The sequence below is a fragment of the Anoplophora glabripennis genome, unplaced genomic scaffold (genome assembly GCF_000390285.2).
Source record: "Anoplophora glabripennis isolate ALB-LARVAE unplaced genomic scaffold, Agla_2.0 scaffold348, whole genome shotgun sequence".
In the NCBI taxonomy this organism is placed as follows: domain Eukaryota; kingdom Metazoa; phylum Arthropoda; class Insecta; order Coleoptera; family Cerambycidae; genus Anoplophora; species Anoplophora glabripennis.
Window position 1 is genome coordinate 518,972 of NW_019416574.1, and position 24,827 is coordinate 543,798.

The 24,827-nt window shown below is 34.2% G+C and overlaps 1 protein-coding gene across 1 annotated transcript in view; it reads left to right on the forward strand.

Annotated features, from left to right (window-relative positions):
- Positions 1-24,827, forward strand: part of LOC111691728 (ras guanine nucleotide exchange factor M-like) — a gene marked incomplete at its 3' end in the record, with an annotated part of 55,072 nt that overhangs the window by 25,351 nt on the left and 4,894 nt on the right. The window contains exon 4 of the mRNA XM_023454987.1: positions 5,354-5,634. Within this exon, the coding sequence (XP_023310755.1) occupies positions 5,354-5,634 (281 nt within the window). The remainder of the gene's footprint in view (positions 1-5,353; positions 5,635-24,827) is intronic.

Sequence of the window (24,827 nt, forward strand, 5' to 3'; positions counted from 1 at the left end):
GCGCAATTACCTAAATGAGACGTTTCCAGGACGCTGGATAGGACGAAGAGGTGCAATTGAGTGGCCCCCTCGGTCACCCGACTTAAATCCTTTAGATTTCTTTCTCTGGGGGCACATTAAAAGCAAAGTTTACAGCACTCCACCTGATACCTTGGAAGATCTGCGAGGACGAATCATTAATGTATGTCGCGAAGTAACACCGCAAGTGCTCCAGAATGTTCGACAACGGTTTGAAGACAACCTGTATCATTGTATGCAAGTTGGCGGACAACATTTTCAGCATTTACTTGACTAATACCGTAAGTTTTGAAGTAAAATTAAATCTATTTTCGCATTTCTCGTCAAAAATATTGTTCGTATTTTCAAAGCTGCATATTTTCTAAAATAATGGATCGATTTTCAAAAAGTAAGAATCGATGTATAGAGAATTAAAAGCCCTTTCTAATGACCCCCACTTGACCCCCATTCCCATTTAAAAAAATTTGGGGGATGGCACCCCCACTTAGGGGGTTGAAGATTTTGCTATGCTTTTTGCGCCAAAAGTTGTTCCCCTCAGAAGCAAACTTTACCTGTTTTTGGATTTTGCCGAAAAGTTCATTACTATCCTGTAATGCCTTGCGGTACGTTTTCGATGGGCTACTCTGTATATGTGTGTATATATTTTATGTGACATTAAAGTATATACATCTTTAGTAAATAAAAAGGTAATAGTGATACATATATAATACTAATCTTGCAAATTTTACTTCTATCAGCAGACAAAATAAAAACAAAAATAAAAAAATCTTTTTATTGTAATAAAATAAAGTTTTAAATTTTTCAAATTATTCAGAATCCGAGTCATCGGACATATAATTGTGATCTCCAACTTCTGAATATTCTTCGTCATCGCTTTCTGTTTCAGTTGTTTCGACAATGTCTTCTATCCTTAAAGGTTTATGATCCCCAATGAACCCTACTGGTTTTAANTTTTAAATTTTTCAAATTATTCAGAATCCGAGTCATCGGACATATAATTGTGATCTCCAACTTCTGAATATTCTTCGTCATCGCTTTCTGTTTCAGTTGTTTCGACAATGTCTTCTATCCTTAAAGGTTTATGATCCCCAATGAACCCTACTGGTTTTAAATATTCATCTAAGAACCAACCGCAGTTCTCAGGCTGCACTTTTTGGCCATTTTTTTACAACAATAAATAGTAGCACGTTTTTTCAATTCTGACTACAATCTACTCCAAAATGATGCACTGCACAGCATTTACGAGTCTATCGCTATCCTTTTCATTTTCACGGACAAATAGCATGCACACTCTTTTTCTTTCAATTGACGAACTACACACAGCTGCAATGTTGTGTCCTCTCTGTCGCACGTATTCACTCGCAGCAATATTTTCACTTTTTAAAACTCGACAACCGTGTTCATAATGAAATAATCTTTATTTTAATTTAACTTTAATTCATTAACCAGACCTGTGCAAGTTACTAGTATCGATTTAAATGTTTATACCTGCCTACCCAAGAGTTGTGACGGGAAAAAAATAGTCAACCTAACGTTTGCATATTTTATGAGCTTTATACTTTCGATTGGTATGGAATTTGTCTATTAACCAAACCAGTGAAATGTTTAAAAAAAATTTTTTTAATTGTTAATTAATCATATTCTGGACTGAAATTTTTTAGACAACCCATTTGCAATATATTTATTGACATATTTAATTGGATATAAAATACTTTTCATCCATTAACCAGCTTGGTGAAGGTCGTAATATAGCGGGATCTTAGACTATTTTATTTTCATATCCAAATCAAAATTTAAAAAGTCGTATGTCATCATGAGCAGAATTGAAAATGCTTAAAAATGAGGTGTCACTCAACATAGGGAGTCATTTAAAGTTTAAGGGTATTTTACGCCCCTGCCTAAGGGGTAGCTTCCAAGACACCAAAACTTACGCCATCACATATCCCTCTTGAAATGAAAATCGACATGTCTCAGGTGTTTTTTGGGTTTTAATTCCGATATTTTCCCAGTGGGAAGTTTCAATTGAAACAGCCTGTAAGTTAATAACAAACGTCGGGGTAAAATAATCTATTAAAAAATAACGATAAAATCCGCAGAGTAAAAATCAGACTTAACCCTTTCGCTACGGCTACAATATAATTTTTTCTGCTTTAAAAATACTATTGGGTTATATATGTCCCAAGGAAATTTTAAAAAACACTGCAAGCATACCAATGCATTATAAATCCCTATTCAAACTGTCCCAACCGTGCTGCTAGTACTAGGTATATATTCGCGTACACAACAGTCCACCTTATTAACACCAGTCTTAGTTAACCTCAAAATTTATTATGGTGTACGTCGCGTTGCGTATAGTGCATGTTATTGCCAGTACTTATCGTATTATTGTGCCACAATTTAACAATCTTGTTACAGTGTTGTTATAATGGCAAGGTAAGTTGAAATTAACACATTTTTGTAAATTCACATAGTTTATTTGCACAATATTTTCTGTTTGGGGGTTCCGGGACATATGTGTCCCACCAGTATTTTATAGTGGGTTATATGTGTCCCGGTAGTATAGAAACCACAACTTTTATTTTAATTTTAGGAGGTATTTGACCCGCCAAGAATTAGAGGTGTTGGCAGGAAATCTATCCGATATTGAGTCTATTCAGGATCCATTCGAAGATAGTGGATCTGAATATATCGAGTCTGAGCATAAGTCAGATAGCGACTCAGATTTTGAAATAATACCTAAGAAAAAACGTATTATTCAGAAGAAATATAAAAATAAATTGCTGCCAAAAAACTCATCTGCTAATCACGATTGCAATTTGGAGACAACTAGCTCGTCAGAGAATGAAATCGAACAGTCAGATGTTATTGACGCTACTTCCGCAACATCGACCAAAAAAAAACCTAACTTAGTTGGATGGAATAAAGTTGATGAGAACTTTGTCCCCCGTTTCAGCATTCCAGAAGAAAGAGTCTGCTCTATTCTAGCTGATTTGAACTACACATATTTATGAAATTATTTCCTAACAGTTTGTTCCACTACATCGCGCAGTGTACCAACGAGCGTTTGAAAATGTTAGAAGAAACCACTAAAAAAAAGCAAATACTAACAGATGCTCATGAAATAAAAATTGTGATAGACTGCCTTCTAACTATGGCCTACAATAAGGTCCCTGCAATGCATCATTATTGGTCTTCTAATAAGTCGTTGGGAAATGATGCTATAAAATCAGCCATTTCAAGGGACAGGTTTCAATTGTTAGTTAGCAAACTTTACTTCAGTTCACCCAAAAACCTGACAAGTGCAGCAAGTTGTACTACATTGAAGATGTCATCAACTGTCTGAAAAAAACTTTTGCTGAAATAAGAACAGAATCTTCACACCAATCCATTGACGAATCAATGACCAAATTCAAAGGCAGATCGACTCTCAAGCAATACCTACCTTTAAAGCCAATAAAACGAGGTATTAAAATTTGGCAACGGTGTGATGCTAAGTCTGGTTACGTTTACGACTTTAACATTTACTCTGGGAAGGAAGCTGAAGTCCTTGATGGTACTTTAGGTGAAAGAGTTGTAAGAAAACTTACAGATACAGTCAGAGAGCCAAATGTGTCTTTTTGTTTTGATCGCTTTTTCACTTCTGTAGATTTATTAGATCAGTTGCCATTTCCAGCAGTCGGAACGTGCATTGCGTCAAGAAAGAACATGCCTAAGTTTGAAAAGAGAAAAAGGAGAAAGGGAGAAATTGAAAGCATGCATAATGATAACGGGACGATAGGATTTCTTTGGAAGGACACTAAAGAAGTATTGGTACTTAGCAACTGCCATAGAGATGTAAAAATTGAGGTAACCCGAAGATCCATAGATGGATCCAAAATAAATGTGGAGTGCCCGGAAGCAATAGGATTTTATAACGCCAATATGGGCGGTGTAGACTTATCAGATCAGTTCACCGGGTTATACGATATTGACAGGCAGTCACTGAAATGGTGGAAAAAAGTTTTTTACAAGCTTCTTTTGACTTCCGCTGTGAATGCTTGGATTATTTGTAAAGAGTTGCGTAATAATCCAAAACTGCCTTTTCTTAATTTCTTGGTAAATTTAGCTGAAACCATGATTGCAACAGGTCGTGCAAGTGCAAACATTGTTAGAAAACGTTCGTATAACAGATCAGTTGCATCTACAAAAAATCTGATAAACGTTGGCGATCATTTACCGATTGTCACAAGCACTAGAAAAAGATGTCGCAATTGTGCTCAGAATAAAGTAGAAAAACGAACGACAGTGGTCTGCTCTTATTGTGAAGTTCCCTTGTGCAACTCATGCTTTGCTTCTTACCATAATTAATCTTATTATTTTGACTGTATTTTTCTATATTCTAATAAAACATCCAGTAAAAGATTTCCTGAATCGTCATTTCACAATACTACTGGCACATATAAATCCCACCATAAAATACTAGCGGGTTATATATGTCCCAGGCAATATCTTCAAAATGTGGCATGCTAAAAAGATAATATTGAATAAACTTGTTCTGAGGGCCTATAAAAGTATTATAGTTATACAAAAAAACGTATTTTCAAAAAAAACTTCGACCGTATTTTTGAAACCTAAAATGCCGTGGGACATATATGCCCTTTAGTGGCGAAAGGGTTAACTGGCTCATTACAACATATTTATTAAGTCTACAAAATTTTGTAAAACAAGTTAACCCCTAATCATTATTATCAGTATATTTTTATAGCATCTATTTATAGTGTAGAATTTTAGATGAATTATATGGAACAATTAACTACCAAAGTTCCCTTTAAAGGCAGTTTTACACCTTTTTTTTCATTATGAAAAAAAATATATTTTATCAAGACGTAACAGCGACGTGGGTCTCTCTTTCAAGGCTTATTTATTATCTCGTCCAAACAAATAAAGAAACAAGATTTTTTCCTAAAACTATTCGTAAGTGATCCATGATCCTTTGAAGTAATTGAAATTTGAAGTAAAACTGGCGGCTATTATTACCTACCTACTCAAAATGAATTGAATATGATTTCAAACTTAAGCAATTCTCTCATGAAACCATAATGTTGCAACTGGAAGAAAAGTTATTTAACTTTCAAGAAAATCTTCTGTTGCGTATTTAGGCACATCATTTTTTATAACCAATACTTATGTACCTATAGTGCCGTTTGAGTTTTGTCATTGTTAAAAATCCAAATGTAATTTGAAACTGTTGCTTTCTCAAAGCTTTTAGGAAATTGATGAAAGCAAAATATGAAAAATACAGAATTATCAAACATTACCACTAACAATATATTAAATACGTTTTCTTTTCCATTAGGATCTAGTAAACAACCTCACGAAACATCTCTTCAGTACATTAAAAGGATTTTAAAAATAGATATGAGCTGGTCAGCTTGGGACTTTGATTCTACTGTATTAGCAGAACAACTGACAATGATTGATAAGGAATTATTTCTTAAAATATCATCAGAAGAACTTAGTATACTCGTATACCAAAGGAATGCAAAAAATGCCCCGAATATATCGGCGATATTAGCGTTTTCTCATAGAACAAGTAGTTTGATTGCTTCAGAAGTCCTTAAAGACGAATCAGAGAAAGTGAGTTGATAACTAGTTGCTACTGTTATTATTTAGTTCAGATTTTAGATGACAGTATTGCAGTTAATTTTTTTAATTTACATAAAATATTCCTTACAAAAGTTATTAATATAAAATATTTGTCTGTAATTTACATTACTAATCCTAAAACTTCTATTTTTTGCAAATTTACCAAAATAATCAATCCAACTGTATCCAATGTATTTATGTAATTTTAAGTTGACTAGGTTAAATGAAACATGGTGTTCCACATTTATGACAAACAGCTTCATTAAACTTTATAGTCCTGTAGCCAGAGGGGTCCCAATTGTCTCCTTCATTTAGATCAGGGTTGTCCAACTGGCGGCCCGCGGGCCGCATCCGGCCCGCGATGCTATTAGTTGTGGCCCGCGTAATGTTTTACGAAAAGCTTATATTTTCTTTAAATGCTGCCATTGTGAAAAAAGATTTATATTTTATGGTCTCTCTAACACTGTTTTTACAACTTTTCATTATTATTGCAATGTTTGTCTTAGCTCTTGAAAAAAATTATGTATAAATTTATATTTTTTTAGATAAATTTTATCTAAAAAAATTTAGTTGTTGAGCAATAAAATAATACTCCTTTTTTGTTTCAATTATTTTTATACCTCACGTTATTTTGTTATTACTTTAACAAAATTATTATATGGCCCGCAACCACATCAAAGGTTTTAGTTTTGGCCCTTGAGGCCTTGCAAGTTGGACACCCCTGATTTAGATGGAGTTACCCAAGTGTTTCTTATGTATTTTGAGCTGCAGAACACGAATTTTTTGGGTAGAAGTTTGCCCGGATGTCGATAAGTTTTTTATTATCAAAAAAAATTGTAAAATACTGAACACTTAGTTTTTGGCAAAATAAAAAGTACATTCTTATTACTTGACCCATTTTAAGAAGAAAATGTCTTTTGCAATTTTTTTGTTAAACGCATAGTTTTCGAGATAAACGCCGTTAAAAACTCGAAAAATGCGATTTTTGCGATTTTCAATTGTTAATAACTTTTGATTGAATAAGTATTTTGTAATTCTGCTGACGGCGTTTGAAAGTTCACGTTAAATACTACAAATTATGAGTAATTGCAGTGTTAATTTTTTTTTTCCACTGTTATTTGAAGCTATAAACAAATAGCGATTGAGCGTTCAGAAGGGTACGCCGCCATGTATGTAAGAGAGCGGTTGCCTTCTTACAGGCGTTTAATACACGATCTTGACGCGTACTCTTCATTTCTAGACCAAAGAAACGATGAAAACTGAACGAAACATTAACAATTTAATGAAAATTTGCAATATTACAATAATTAAAATTATTATACAAGTTTAAAAAATAATAATTATAAAAACACCTAAATTATACGATGTTACGCTTTTAATATAAGTAAGTATAAACTTTTTTATTATCGTTTATAAAGCAAAGTAGGCACAAAGACGAGAGCTTTGAAATCAAACCCTGTGGAATATTTACGAAATTTTGCTAAGGGTAAATATGACTTTTTGGCAAAATAACTGTAATACTTTTCTTTCTTCATTTTGAAATTATTTTGCAGATTGTTCCGACATAAGTATAAAAGATAGCGTGAAAAAAGCTGAAGAGTTCTTAGTTAACATTATAAGAAATGTTGATTGTAGTTGTAAATCATTTAATGAATTAAGGGTTTGGATTTATAAACACAAAAATTCTATAATAGAAAATTTGCCACCGACTTCTGATTCGATTAGACTTCACATCTTACGGGCTTTTTACGTTGTTCATATTCAAACGAATGTTTTAAATTCACATATGAACGAATTAGACCCAACTTCATATGGATTTTTTATTAAAGACGATCTACTGTTGCCAGAGAGGGTAAACATCTTAATACCACCTCCCGAAGAATTACCAGCTGCCTGCATTGCAATCGATTCAAATATCTTGCTGCACTTTCTGTGCATGTATGAAAAAAAAAATACTTGTAAGAATAAAAATATTTGAAACTTTTACAGTTTAGAAGTACATAAAATTATTTTTGTATAAAAATTATTTTTGTATAATAATTTTAATTATTGTAATATTGCAAATTTTCATTAAATCGTAAATGTTTCGTTCAGTTTTCATCGTTTCTTTGGTCTAGAAATGAAGATTACGCGTCAAGATAGTGTATTAAACGCCTGTATGAAGGCAACCGCTCTCTTACGTACATGGCGGCGCACCCTTCTGAACGCTCAATCGCTATTTGTTTATAGCTTCAAATAACAGTGGAAAAAACAAATTTTCACACTGCAATTACTCATAATTTGTAGTATTTAACATGACCTTTCAAACGCTGTCGGCAGAATTACAAAATACCTATTCAATCAAAAGTTATTAACAATTGAAAATCGCAAAAATCGCATTTTTTGAGTTTTTAACGGCGTTTATCTCGAAAACTATGCGTTTAACAAAAAAATTGCAATAGACATTTTCTTCTTAAAATGGGTCAAATAACAAGAAAGTACTTTTTATTTTCCAAAAACTAAGTGTTCAGTATTTCGCAATTTTTTTGTTAATAAAAAACTTATCGACATCCCAAAAAATTCGTGTTCTGCAGCTCAAAATACATAAAAAATACTTGGGTAACTCCATCTAAATGAAGGAGGCAATGGGGACACCTCTGGCTACAGGACTATTATTTATGGCACAGGCTTTATCAGAAAGTCAACAGCTATCCAGATATAGTTCGTAGAAGTGCAATTAAAGGAGTATACAGTGTGTCCCCGGATGGACCTAACTATACTAGTAATTTTCCTCATTTCAAATTTTAAGGGAAGAAGTCATTCTTCATAAAATGTTTTGCTTATCGTGAAAAGTCATTAAGCCATACTCAGACTTTCAAAACAACATACAGGGTGGTTAGCAAATAAGGAAATGTGAATTTGTGCCAAGAGTAAAATATTAGTTTTTTGAGGAATTTAAAAATGTTACTGAAAGAAATTGTTTTTAATGTTAATAGTACCTAGTCCAGATATGAAATTTGAACGTATCGTATCGTATCTCAAAGTTGATATTTTTGCGAAAATTATGATTAAAACGCATAATTTATTGAACAAAATGATAACAAACCTATTATATGTGTTGTCCTCCTACTGGTATACATTTTTCTTTTTTTTTATATAAACTAAGTGAATTGTATCCTCGTTTATGTCGGCTATTGCTTCTGATATTTTCTTCATTAAAATGATTAAATTATCTTATTAATCCTGGGCATAAACTTCAAATATCTCCATAAAAAGAAATCAAGAGGATTTATATCTAGGGAGGGTGCGGGCCATCTTATAGGACCAAACTATCCTATCCATTTATTTTGGAAATGCTGATCTAACCAGTTTCAATAATTGCACTGTGTGAAGGAAAACCGTCATGTTGAAAATACAGTTTCTTCTGTTCTGTAAAGAACCCCGCACAAAACCAATGGAAAAAGACTTTTCGTCACATTGATTGAAACTGTGGGATCAAGTAGGTAATATGATGAGGATCAAAAGTCCCCATGGGTCTGGCCACATCCTATGCACGGTTTCGGAGATACGTGAGCTGAAAGTCACTCAATATAGCCAAATCTGCACTTAGCGTTACACAGAGTCAACGGCGTGGACGCGGCAGATGCTTGACCCCATGTGTGTGTGTGTGTGTGTGTGTTAAGTGTAATGTTTCAATATTCAAGTAAACAATCCTCGATGATGCATTTCGCCCCCGAGAACATTGGATTTGAGGTTATTGCCTGAGAAGATTATATAGAAAGACACATGACTCCATTTGCGAATCGTTTGTATAATCCTACACCACATCACACTGTGTCAACAAAGGTGAAGCCTTCAATGATAGTTACTCCTGATGGCTATATATTACATTTAATTCATGGTCTTTATTTTTCAAACTCTGCTAACAACAATGCCAGATGTTAATGGAATGCGAAACTGTTTTCGACTACAAGTTATATGTATTGTAGATCGTGGATATCGAGATGCTATTCCTACCTTCCAGAGAATTGGTTTGAATACGAAAATGACACCACTACTACAGCCAAATCAGACTCAATTCTCAACTGAAGAGGCAAATCAGTCAAGACTAATAACCAAAATAAGACGTATAGTAGAGGTTCGAAACGGACATCTCCAAAGAATATTCAAGTTTTTTTCTTACTTATATCCCGAATTTGAGTGATTTTCTTCGAATTGCCGGAGCTATAATAAATAAATAGATACATCAGAATCATCACAATGGCAAGCACAGATGAAAATCTAGCTGACAGAATGCTGATTCAAGTACAAGAAGTTAATGTTGCTCAGGCAAGAGTAAAAATAAAGAACCTTGTGCGCCGAAGAGCACCATAGGTTGAATTAACAGCTGGCAGAATTGATCATGATGAGGAAGAAGATAAGGAACGCATTTTTTACTTGGATCAAAATACAAATGAACCAGGTTTCATTAGTTTCATTTGGCTGTTTTTTCGATTCAGATGTGCCACGGTTCATCAATTATGGATCTCATTTAATGAAGAGTAAATGTAAATCATCCTGAACCTGAGAATGAAGATGAACCCATTCTTGGTTACTTCTATACCTGTAAACAAGAAGCAAAAACTTTAGGAAAATGCGCCCAGGTATCGGCTACTATATCACACTTAGGGTATGCAAGACATGAAGATAATGTTAAATATCCTTCACCCCGAGTTCTAATGAGTATACTCGATTTTAGGATGAATAATCAAATTCAAAACATTGAGATACTAAATCCTCTTGATGGTAATTGTTGATGGAAGTATTCCTAATAATTCTCGGAGAACCAGTTCATCTTCGTTGAGAGTGAGGATCGCTGAGTACGTCGATTTTTGATTATACTCAAGCGAAGACGTGCGTACTTTCGCACGCATACGGTCACGTACACACATATATACACATTTACACACACACTCACATACACGTACACACACACATGGGGTCAAGTATCTGCCACATCCACGGCGTTAATCCTGGGTAACGCTAAGTGCAGATTTGGCTATATTGAGTGACTTAAAGATCACGTATCTCCGAAACCGTGTATAGGCGGTGGTCGGGCCCATGGGGACTTTTGATCTACATCATATCACCTACTTGATCCCACAATTTCAAGCAATTTGACGAAAAGTATTTTTCCGTTGGTTTTGTGCAGGGTCGTTTATATCATCCAGAGCAAACATTCAAAATGTTTTCCAACATCTCTATGTAACTGGTCCAATAATTTTTTTATAACGTATCGCACACCAAACGTTTACTTTCTTATATCGTTGACTTTTATTTATAACATGGAAATTTGGATTATCTTCCAACTGGTGCCTATAATTTTAATAACTAACAACTCGTAGTAAATGTTGACTCGTCGGAAAATAAAATCCTTCCGTAGAAAAATGTATCTAACATAATTTGTTCCCCCAATTAACATACAAAATTCTAAACGAAAGGCGTCATCCCCTTCTTCCAGCTTATGTAATCTTACTGGTATGTATTTTATTATCTTTCAAAATTCTCTGCAAATAGCTTTTACTAATATTTAAATCTAATGACATTTTTCTTAATAATTTCTTGGGTATATTTCTTACCGAATCAATTGCAAGCAATGTAGCAGCATCATTTCCATCATGAATCCGTCTCAAGTGTTATCGAACTTTAAAATCAACTCTCGAACACTTCACTGAAACGTACACCTCGGGGTATTTTTTTTCTACAGAAAAGTTCAATTACATATTTGTACGATATTTCACATATACCGTAACATTTAACTAAATAGATTTGTTGTTCAACATTATTAAAAAGTTCACTGACAAGCACTTGACTTTTTATAAATAAATATCGATGTATGTCCTTATGAATACAACACATAGAATAGTTTTATTATTAAATAAATTATGCGCTTTTGTTGAATTCATAAAATTATTTTAATCATAATTTTCGCAAAAATATCAACTTTGAGATACGACCTTCAAATTTAATATCTGGACTACTATTAACGTTAGAACCAACTAGTAACATTTTTAAATTCCTCTCAAAAAACTAATACTTTACTCTTGGCACAAATTCATGTTTCCTTATTTGCTAACCAGCCTATATATTGTTTTGAAAGTCTGAGTATGGCTAAATGACTTTTCACGATAAGCAAAACATTTTATGAAGAATGACTTTTTCCCTTAAAATGCGAAATAAGGAAAATTCAAGTACAGTTAGGTCCATCCGGGACAGAGTGTATCTCAATAGGCATTAACTTTTGAATGCAAATTGTTCTAAATTGTAAAAAACGTTTAATTATTTTTCGCATCTCCGTTCTTCTATGATTCATGTTGGTAGGTCTCACTTATACATGACGCCCGCACAGGTTTAAAGGAAAAAAGTGTTTCGTAACAGTCCGTTACTACTTATTGATAGCCAACCAGTTCATTTATTTGTGCCACACGTGCAGGTTCTATCTGTTTTGTGTATCATTGTGCCTTGTGTAGTGTATTTGTATTTGTGAAAAAGAAAAGAATTTCCACGAATCCGAGATAAATCACACATAAGGGAAATATTATATTAATTATCCATATCAGAAGATGAGCAGGTATTTCATTAAAATTTTTCTGTTAGCCGCCCTTGACTTGATAATACTAGCTCGTATACTATGGTACACGCAGAGCAGAGTGTTTAAAACTAATTGAAATGCAAATTCCACCTTAAGTGGATTGTCTGTCTTAAAACGGCTTAGCCGTTTTGGCTTTTTTACCCACAGTCCATGGAACATCTAGAGAATGGGTTTTTCACTCCGATAAAATGAAAAGTCCAGCTAGCCAAATTGCAGGTGTTTTGACCACGGACAATTTGTTTGCAGAATATTTTGGGGCACTATACGATTGCTTTAATTCGACTAAATAGGGTCTAGTCGTATTGGCTTTTTGTCTGCATTTCATGAAACATGTAAAGTGTGGTTTTCACTCTTTTTACATGCAAAGTCTATCTATCTATCTATCTATCTCTAAGCATTTAGTAGTTATTTTAACCATGTCACCCATAACTTGTCTTAGACATTTGGGTGTAATTGTACTGCTATTTTTACCCTCTGCATACCATGGTATAGACGCAAGTGGATTTTTCGTTCTAAAGGCTTCCTATTATAATTTTGCCTTGCTTACATAGCAAAATTTAAATAATCTGCTTAAAGCTACATTTTTTTCAGAAGTAGTGATTGTACAGTGTTCCTAAAAAATAATTGTACTTATGTACAAATATAATTAAATTTTTTTGTAATGTTAACCCATTCTTACTCCTACGGGGTCTTACTCAAAATAGTGAGTTAGTATAAGTATACTAATACTCACCACTCCCTTTCAATTCAAACAGAAATTTACATCTTTTTACAGATGAGAGTGAATTAGGTGCTCAACAAATTAATGTCGTATTTAGTATGAGTTCCTGGAGATAGTTACGTCATATTAAACAATGTAAAAGGCGAGTAATAAAATTAAGAAAGTATACCAAAAAACAAAGGGGGATGGGCGGAAAATTGTTAGCAGTATGGATAAGAAGAGCGATGTGAAGAAGAGTTTACTGGTAAAAGGAGTCTTTGATGTAGATAAAATAAAATTATTGAAAATAGAGTACATGAAATCTAAAAATGAGTGCATTGTTTTGTTACTCAGTAGGTACTATTCTACAATGAAACTTAATGCGAATTATACACGCAATTTTGCTAATAACACCTTATATATTTTATTTGATTAAAATAATCTATATAGATATAGGTGTGTACATACATGTACGTATGTGTATATATACAGGGTGTTCCAGATAGACCTTCAATTAGACGTTTCTGGAAAACTACGCGTACTCGAATTCTGAACATTTATGTACGGAGGTTTCTCCTAATGTTCTATCGATTGAAAATATTGGCGTCGTGGAACGTCAACTCGCTTATTTCAAATGGCATGTACTATTTTTTATTTAATTTTAAGGTAAGTTTCATAACCTTACTTTATCCTTAAACTCAATCGTTTTTGAAATATTTTGACTTTTTCAAAATTTTTTAAAAACATACCTACACTTAATCGGTTCTATCTCCAATTTTTAAGATAGGAAGCTGAAATTTTAGATGGTCAATACCAAAACGTGTTCAAATATCTGGAATATTCGAAAGTTGGTGCATGTTATGGGCGTCTAAAATACTCGGACCAATTGTGTCAAATTGAAAGTTTAATAACTCGCTTATTTTAAACAGAACACCATGTGTTTTATAATGCCATTAGATGCACCTGTTAATTCTCTTTCCATTGGTATAAGCATTCCCTATACCTAAATCCCACCGATTTTGAGATATTTGAACATGAGTACAGAGACGAATATAATCCGACAGTTAGCTGTAGGTTGGCTGTGGAAAAACATTTAAATGTCACCAAGTGTCATTACTTATTTAGCAGATTTGCTGTCATTGCTGTAAAGCAACAAACAAACAATGGCACACTCTGGGTACACAGACGACGACTTTTTAAATTTAATTATCATTTACGGGGAGTGTAATAGAATTGTTAGTAGAACATGTCGCCCGTTTGCAGAAAGATATCCAAATAAGCACAGACCAAGTCATGATATGGTCAGAAGACTATTAAATAACATGATAAAAGTAAGACATCAGTGGACAACGAAGAATATGAAGTAAATGTATTTATATTTTTCACCGCTTATCCACAGGTGTCAATTAGAGATGCATAATAAATTCACATATATCAATAGGAACTATTCGCAGAATTCTGAAGAAGCATAAATGGAAGCCATTTTCATTTATATTAATACACCATTTGAAACCTGACGATTTACCCCGACGTGTAGTCGTCGTGTGTGTACCCAGAGTGTGACATTGTTATTGAAAACACTTGGAAAATCGACAAACTCGCTTTACAGCAATGACAGCAAATCTGCTAAATAAGTAATGACACTTGGTGACATTTAAATGTTTTTCCACAGCCAACCTACAGCTAACTGTCGGATTATATTCGTCTCTGTACTTATGTTCAAATATCTCAAAATCGGTGGGATTTAGGTATAGGGAATGCTTATACCAATGGAAAGAGAATTAACAGGTGCATCTACTGGCATTATAAAACACAGGGTGTTCTATTTAAAATAAGCGAGTTATTAAACTTTCAATTTGACACAATTGGTCCGTGTTTTTTAGACGCCCTGTGTAACATGCACCAACTTTCGAATATTCCAGATATTTGGACACGTTTTGGTATTGACCATCTAAAATTTCAGCTTCCTATCTTAAAAATTGGAGGAGATAGAACCGATTAAGTGTAGGTATGTTTTTTTCAAAAATTTTGAAAAAGTCAAAATATTTCAAAAACGATTGAGTTTAAGGATAAAGTAAGGTTATGAAACTTACCTTAAAATTCAATGTAGAATCCAAATATTAAATAAAAAATAGTACATTCCATTTGAAATAAGCGAGTTGACGTCTACTTCCGGTAGAACCGGAAATTCCACGACGACGCCAATATTTTCAATCGATAGAACATTAGGAGAAACCTCCGTACATAAATGTTCAGAATTCCAGTACGGGTAGTTTTCCAGAAACGTCTAATTGAAGGTCTATCTGGAACACCCTGTATATATATATATATATATATAAAAACATTCGATTACTAGGTAATCACTATCATCAAACATGATGCAACAGATAAGAGTGACATGTTATTATAGAACTCAATTGAGCAACTTCTCTCTGTCTCTCTATAAGTATAAAAAAAGACCGATCAAGTTTTGTTTTTTATACCTACTGTTTCATTTATGACAGTGTATGAGAAGATAGCAATTGAGGAGAGGACAAAATTAAATGATAATAAGGAAACTTTCAATGAAGTATTAGGAAGCAATTACGTAACGAAACCTTAAATGAAGTATTAGGTTAGAAGAAGAGTAGCATGATAGCATGAATAAAAATATTAATATTAACCAGAGTTACAACCTTATAAGCGTACGCAAGTTATAAAAGTTAATAAAATATACACTGTAAGGAACATTGACCTATTTTCACTCAATAATGTATCAATTTCTATCCACTCGATTGAGAGAAATTTTCCTCTATTAGTATGAGTAGATACAACTAAAATTTTATGAGTGAAACTATCGGTTCAAATATTATCAAAAATGTGTAGTTGTTAAGGTGCCCAGTATTGAGTGAAAATGTGCTCAATAATTTCACTCAATGGATTTCACTCAGACCGATTTATTAACAGTGTATATCTAGGTATATGCCTGTATATATAAATATATAATTCACCAAGTATGGAATTTTGTTGATTGTGGCCAAACAAATCAAAAAGTTTGCATCTGTTAAGATGAACTATATGCCATTTGAAGGTATAATACACAAATTATATTAGTACAAGAAATATCGAAATAATCCTATCTAAAAACTACATCAACGACAGACAACATCAAAATGATGTTTAGGAAGTTTAAAATATAAATTCAGACATTTAGTTGCTTCCTTTGGCTGAAAATTAATGTCTTAAACTAATTTGTCATGGACATATTGAACCAATTAGTAAAATGAATATAGCAAAAACTGACAACTGCATCTTACTTGGTAGAGGTATTCAATTAGTAGCCATATACCAATGCAATTCAGAGACAAAGTTGTAAAACACGACTTCCTTTAAGAATGTTTATTCAACAGACTGCAACTTTATAGTTATGTTCTTATGGGCTATGAATCAAAGAAAAATTTGGCTTTCACAAATCAATGATAATATCACACTTATATAACAAGTATCACGAAATAGATAACTACATTTATATGTGTCTTATAGCTATTATGTCGCGGACTATACAATATACATTGACTTGAATTTGAATTAAAGTCCAAAGTAAAAATTTCGGGCATACTAATAGTTACTGATGTTTCCGAAACAAAATATCAAGACAAAATTCAAAACGTTTCAAATAGCTACAGTTCTTTTATTTCCCAATGGTACTTTATCTAAATTAGCTTGAAAATGTAAACCTATTGCTTCTAGTCCACAGTACAGGCCCTCTGGAAAGTTGATTACCACATACTTTATAACTCCTGAGGAGCTTCGTTTTGACGAGTCTACCACATTTTTCCTCTGCGACTTTTCTCGATTCCTCCGCTTTTCCACTCGGAAAAGTCCAAAAACATGGCAATTTCCCGGGGTCTTGAAAACTCAAGACCACATCTTTTATTTTTAGCTTAAGTAACTGGAAATTTTGTTGCAAATGCCGATTTAAATTTGTCCGACAGAAATTCCTCCGACATTGACGTGTCTACCGGTCGAAACATGCCAAAATAACAGGGTATTGAAAATCAATTACCACATAGGTAATTTTTAGTAAAATTAATTGTAAATAATTAATTCAGTCAAAAAGTATTGTTGTCCGACAAATTTCAAGCCGCGTTTTTTCAGTCCGACAGCTGGAAATCGGAATTTTCACGGGGTATGAAAAATCGATTACCACATATCTAATTTTCATTTTTTCCACTTTTAAATTTACTGTACAAAATAGTGATATAAGTGTCCGACGATTTAATGTCCGCAAATTATTAAAAAATCAATAAATCAATAAACGTGATGAAATTTAATTTTTTCACTCCAAAAATTTCATATTTATAAATGGTTATTAATTATTATTATGTAAATTATTATTTGTTTCAAATAAATAATTATAATATTGCTTATTTTATGCTTAAAAATTTAAAAGTTATAAACAAATGAAGTTATTTTTGAGGCGATTAATACTATCTTAGTGCATAATGCATTATTTCTAAATAAATTAATATTATACTTGATATAAAAATCCTTTTTTCTCTTTCAAGTTTTCATTCGCGTTTGTTATTTTTCTTTACAAAAATTTTCCTATTTTTCTAAAAGAAAATCCAAAAACTTTTGTGCATATTTTTTTTACACCATACATACTTTTTTTAAATAGTTTAATTCTTTTTTCGATATTTGTTTGGATAAATTGAGCATATAGAGATTTGAAATTACAGAATTTACAAGAATAAAACGAAAAATATATACAGGGTATTTCAGAAAGACCGGGAGGTCCGGGGACCGGGGGAGGAAATAAAGGGGGTGATAGTATGACAAAAAATGAGAACTTTTTGTCTTATGAACTCTATGTCTATCTCCTCTTGTTTTCGAGATACAGAGAGACAAAATAAAATTTTTTAAATAACATTTTTATGAAAATTTCCAAATGGTGCGAAATATTTTTATGACATTTGGTAGTCCGAGGTTTTTAAGGGTGCCAAATACGCTAGTCTAATTATTTTTGGTATATTTCATAGAGGGCGCTAGTTATGCTACATTCTTATTACAATTTAAGTTATATTTTTTTTAAGGTTAGATTTTTTACCAGTCGGGCTCCAATTTCTATTGTACAATTTTATTTTCTAAAAATAATGTACTCTTGTTAGAACTTCCTATAGGAAGTACATTATAATGTAGACGGTTTTCGAGAAAAAAGGCTTTTAATTAAACCCGTACAATATTACACTATAAAATAAGTGACTTTTCTCAAAGTAAGCTTGAGCTTTGAGAAGAGGAGATAGACATATAGTTCATATGACAAAAACTTCTTATTTTTTGTCGTCCTCACCCCCTGTATTTACGGGACGTCTTTCTGAAACACCCTGTATTGTATATTTATATGGAATTTTGCTTAATACATGAAAATACCTTAATAGAAATTATAAATACATGTGTACATTTTTTACGAAATTTTTTTCATCATTTTTTGTCGGACATTACAATTTTTGCTTATAAAAAACACTTTTCTATCGTGTGTTAGTTTTGTCCCACATGTGGTAATCGATTTATCGTACCCCATGAAAATTCCGATTTCCAGCTGTCGGACTGAAAAAACGCGGCTTGAAATTTGTCGGACAACAATACTTTTTGACTGAATTAATAATTTACAATTAATTTTACTAATAATTACCTATGTGGTAATTGATTTTCAATACCCTGTTATTTTGGCATGTTTCGACCGGTAGACACGTCAATGTCGGAGGAATTTCTGTCGGACAAATTTAAATCGGCATTTGCAACAAAATTTCCAGTTACTTAAGCTAAAAATAAAAGATGTGGTCTTGACTTTTCAAGACCCCAAGAAATTGCCATGTTTTTGGACTTTTCCGAGTTGAAAAGCGGAGGAATCGAGAAAAGTCGCAGAGGAAAAATGTGGTAGACTCGTCAAAACGAAGCTCCTCAGGAGTTATAAAGTATGTGGTAATCAACTTTCCAGAGGGCCTGTACTGTGTATAATATTTATATAAAAAAAAGGTAAATATTGCATCCTCTTTATGTCATGAGTACCTGAGCATGCGCAGTCACCATTATTAAGAAAAAAGCGGTGCTGCAATCTGCTTCCCTCAGGTCTTGTGATGCATTGTGCATGCTGTTAGTAGCAAAGTTTAGTAGGTCTAGGGTTAGTACAGACTAATGGCTATAATCTTTCTGATGTCCTGAGGTGATTAAAATTCTATCCCCAGGAATTTTTTATTTATCACCATTAAGCATTCATAGTATCAAAGAATGTACGAGTATATATAATCCTCGTGTCTGTATAATCTGTACTTTACGCCAGTCCTCAGTCAAAACCTAAAAAGCTATAAGTACCTCCACATTACCAAGTAGGTAAAGAAGCGACGATTTATAATGTTCCATAAACAAAACAAAAAAAAAAGAATGTATACACATATTTATTTTTCTTTATGAATTACTTTGGTTTACTACTCCCATTTGGAGACCACAATAAAGCATCGATATTACCAAAATTTTAGGTAGATGTAGAAATAGAAAAAAAAAGACATTATGCTTGCTACCAAATATAAATATAGGATTGTTGTAGGTACTTACATAATAGTACATTGTGTAACGAGTGGGGAAAAGTTGTCAATACCGCCACGCGGACGCAGTTGACGCACGAGCGAAGCGAGTGCGGAAAGCGCCTAAGTGGCGCTATGGCAACTTTTCCGAACGAGTTGCACATACTATTTTCTATCACAAGTGCGAGTCGTTATGGGACCTATAGCATAGGGGGTTAGATGCACGGAAAGTGCTAGATAGTACAACAGCGTGATGTTATTTTCATAGCGCAACGCTCTAGCGCTCTAGCGTTGCGCTATGAAAATAACATCACGCTGTTGTACTATCTAGCACTTTCCCGTGCACCTAACCCCCTACAGTCCCTACACTCTAGGTCCCATAGCGGGCTCGCGTGATAGAAAAGAATTTAAAACATTATTATACTTTGTTTGAAAAGCAAGATTCTTATTCCGCCCTTAATAATTACTAAAAGTATCCTATAAATTAAGGTTATTGCGAAAACCTACAGCAAGTATTCCGTGACTTAAAATCCTAACCTGGTTCTACTTCTTTTGTGAAAAATATAATTTTTGAAAGTAAATTTGTAAAAAGATATAAAACCTAAACTCGTTTTCACTTCTTACTTTTGCGTAAGCAAATGGAGTATAAACAATTTGGAAAATATAACAGTTTCAAATCAAATTGATAACTGAAAGAGAAAGAGATCTTTTGTCGAACCTTATAGTAAAAAACAGTATTTTTCTAATATTTTCTTTATTATAAAATGAACCAGAATTGTGCATTATTACAACATTGTTCTTCGAAACGAAAATGTTGACCTAGGCATAACAAAATATGTGTGTACATATGTATGTACGTGTATACCTGTATATATGTACATATATAATATATGATATATAGTATAGTCTATATGATATATAGAATGTGGTATATGGTGTATGGTATACAGTATACAGTATACAGTATTTGATATATAATATGTAATATATAATGTGTGATACATAATAAGTAATATATGGTCAATAATAAAGGAAAACTAAAAAAAAAAGTTTGTTTTAAAAACTAATTTAGATCAAATATGAAAACAGTAAGCAGAAGAAGCCACTAATTCTTCTGATTGTCATAATTTGATAAAATATAAGTACTTTTTATTTTACTTGAGAAGCTTTTTTCATAAAACTATAAAATAGCGCATAATTTAGAAACTTTTTTGACTGCACTTAAACGCGCTAATTATTTACTCTAAACATCTACCAACATGAATCATAGAAGAACGGAGATGCGAAAAATAATTGTAAGATTCGATCGACTTACCTGTAAGGAAGATCAATCTCAATTATTTGAGCATCGTAGTTCTTCTATGGTGGGACCCACCCGCCACTCTTTTTTTACCCACAGCGCGATTGGTTCGGTCACAAAATGAACTGGCTGGCTATCAATAACTAGTAACGGACTGTTACGAAACACTTTTTTCCTTTAAACCTGTGCGCGCGTCATGTGTAAGTGAGATCTACCAACATGAATCATAGAAGAACTACGATGCTCAAATAATTGAGATTGATCTTCCTTACAGGTAAGTCGATCGAATCTTACAATTAGACTCTAGTATAATACTCCCAAATACTCGACTCGAATAATTGCAGGCAAATTGAAATAGACTTTTCTTTGAAATAACACATTTTAGCTGTACCCATCATGTATATATACAGGGTGATTCACTATATTTTGACCCCCCCCATTAGCTTTTTTGTTTTAAGAGTTAAAAGAAAATGTGAAATACAAAAGTTGCACGAATTTTTATGAAGTTTTCGAAAATTGTAGTAGAAAAACAAATGAAGTCCAAACAAAATGGCCGCGGATGTTGACTTTGTTAATCTAAATGTATATTTTTACATATTTGGATAGAACGTTTCCTGTCGAGCTTAGTCATTAGGGTTTGTTGGGTCCATGTCTAACAACAAGTGAGATGATATTAAAAAACGAAAAGAAGGTTTTTTATTAAGAAAATAAAACATTTTGTAATTGTTAGACTTATTTCGGGCATTTCTGCATTTTTTTCAATTATGTAAGGATTTAAATTTAGTTGTACCTAATATATTTTGACATATCGGACATTGATATAGTCCAACATGTACAAGTCTCACTAATTAGGCCGTGAGACGCCTATTTACTCATAGACAATGTTATACAACGGAGTTACAGACTGTCAAAGTGGACGGCCGATTGTTAAACAAATTAGGTTGGTAGCGGAAAAAAAAATACTGTCATAACCGGCAACCCGTGTACTTTCCCAGGTAAAAATATTTTATTTTTGGAAGTATATTAAGTGCATAAGAAACACTGTCAAAAGTCAGTGGGTCGCTTAATTTTCGGCGAGCTGTGGCGCGGCGGAAGGGTGGGGGAAGCGAACGACAGCGAGTCCGAAGAAAATAACGATAATATTCATAGTCCTGCCGTTAAATATAGTCCAGGGAAGTTAGGAAAAATAGCGGAAATTTTTAGGTGAAGCAGATATCGAGTTGCGGTTTTCTGCATTGTGTTCAGGAAGGTCCCAGGAAAAAAGTCTATATCGTCTGGTTAAGCCATTTTTTGAAAAATGCTTTCTGTGCCGGAAAATGCATTTTCCAATTGCACCATTATAGGAACGACAGGAAACTCGGAAAAATCGCTCGGAAATCGTTACTCGGAGGTTTTCGGGGCTGCCGAACTCGATTCTGGCATTAGAATTACCCGGGGGTGCACGGGGGTGGCTCTGTGGGGGTGCGCGGGGGGTGAATTGGAGGAGAAATGGCAGCGTGCATGAAAATCGCTCCAAACTCGTTACTCGGGGGTTTTTGGGGATGCCGAATTCAATTCTAGCATTGGAATTACCCGGAGGCGCTCGGGGGCGGCTCTGCGGCGGTATCAGGGGGGTCACTCTGGGGGGGAAATTGCATAGTCCATGGGAAGCGCTCCAAACTCGTTACTCGGGGGGTTTCGGGGATGCCGAATGCAATTCACTCAAACACCAAAAAAGGTCCAAAATCCAAGAAACTTGATTACTGTAGCAATGTATTTACATACAACGAAAAAGCAACGTGGTCCTAAACGACAGATGTAATACTGATGCAACACAGACGCCGACTGCGCGCTGGAACTGGACCCATATTTTTTCTCTTCAGTCGATACAGAATATTTCTGTTCGCGCCGGTCCCCGTAGTAACGATACTCTACTCTCTTTATAGCTTTGGCGCCTTTTTCAAATCCAGTTTCGAGGCACAAAAGACTTCCAAAGCAATTGTTTTAATAATATGTGTAATATTTATTTATTTAATATTCAATCAAAATTTTTATTATTCATACCCCCGGGTAATTCTAATGCCAGAATTGAGTTCGGCATCCCCAAAAACCCCCGAGTAACGAGTTTGGAGCGATTTTCATGCACACTGCCATTTCTCCTCCAATTCACCCCTCGCGCACCCCCACAGAGCCACCCCCGTGCACCCCCGGGTAATTCTAATGCCAGAATCGAGTTCGGCAGCCCCGAAAACCTCCGAGTAACGATTTCCGAGCGATTTTTCCGAGTTTCCAGTCGTTCCTATAATGGTGCAAGTAATGGTGCAATTGGAAAATGCATTTTCCGGCCCAGAAGGCATTTTTCAGAAAATGGCTTAACCAGACGATATAGACTTTTTTCCTGGGACCTTCCTGATCACAATGCAGAAAACCGCATCTCGATATCTGCTTCACCTAAAAATTTCCGCTATTCCGGTCGATTTTGATCTAAATGCCCTGGACTAATAAGGGAAATTCACTTGAAAATAATATATTTAACAGTCTGTAACTCCGTTGTTTTTCAACGAATCTTGGCGATTTTTTTTAACTTAAATCTCTCTTCATAAGCTTTCCGAATATGTAATAATATATGTACAGGGTGATTGATGAGGAAACGGCCATACTCGAGGAACGTGTTCAGGAGATCAAAATAAACAAAAAAAGTCATATAAACATGTGTCCGATTCTTAACCGTTACGGAGATATCACTTAAAAAAATATAATAAAAGCAGCACCTCAATGACGAAACAAATCATTTATTATAATGTACTATTCTATACAAGTGAAGAAAAACAATTCAATGTAGAATATTTTCAAAAATACCACCGCCAACTTCGATGCATTTACTAGCTCGCTTTTGGAACGCACGTGTGGCTCTTTGGAGTGCTCTTTGGTCATTTCTTATAACAGCGGCAGAATTGACGATGCGGTCTAATAATTCCTCTCTTGTTTGAACTTTTGTAGCATAAACTAAAGATTTTAGCCACCCCCATAGACAGTAATCGAGAGGAGTGAGGTCCGGAGACCTCGGAGGCCAATTTTGTGGACCTCCTCGGCCGATCCAGCGGCGAGGAAAGTGGTTATCTAAGTAATTTCGTACAATATTACTAAAATGGGCAGGGGCCCCGTCATGCTGGAAGTACATATTTTGTCGTATATCTAAAGGTACATCATCCAGTAGATCTGTTAAACGATTTTGCAAAAATTGTAGATAAATGTCCGCTGTCAAACGACCATCTAACACAATCGGGCCCAAGAGTTGATTGTTGATCATTCCGCACCATACATTAATACTAAACCGATGCTGAAAGTTACTTTCAACCGTGGCATGGGGATTTTCATCTGACCATCGATGTTCATTATGATGATTGTTAATTCCATCGCGTGTGAATTGGGCTTCATCCGTAAACAAAATGTAACGGTATAGCCTAGGATTTTGATTTACCCAATTGCAAAATTGCAACCTTAGGGCATAGTCACCATTCTGAAGATTTTGGACCCGCTGAATATGGAAAGGGTGCAGCCCATTCCTGCGAAGAGTCGTCCATACTGCTGTCTGATTAATTTGAAGGCGACTTGCAATGCGCCTTGAACTTACACCTGGACTACGTTGTGCAACATCAAGAATCTCTTCTTCTACACGCACATCAAGACCATTTTCTCGTTCCGATGTGATTCTTGCACTGGGAAACATGCCGGTTTCGCGGGAAGTGACAAAAATTGATTGAAATACACTTCTGTGAGGGGTTCTTCTGTTAGGATAGCGGTATTGGTATTCAGCAACGGCCCGTCTAGCGTTCCCGTTGCAGTATCCATAAATGAAAATCATATCGGCATATTCTTGATGTGTAAATATCGCCGGCATTGCGGAAGTGTGTAGCACTAACTAACTAACAATAACAGCTGGATGTGACAGCCACAAAAAACAAATGCCAAATATTATTTGAAACAATAACTGCTGAACGTTACAACCACAAAAAACAAATGTTAACTATT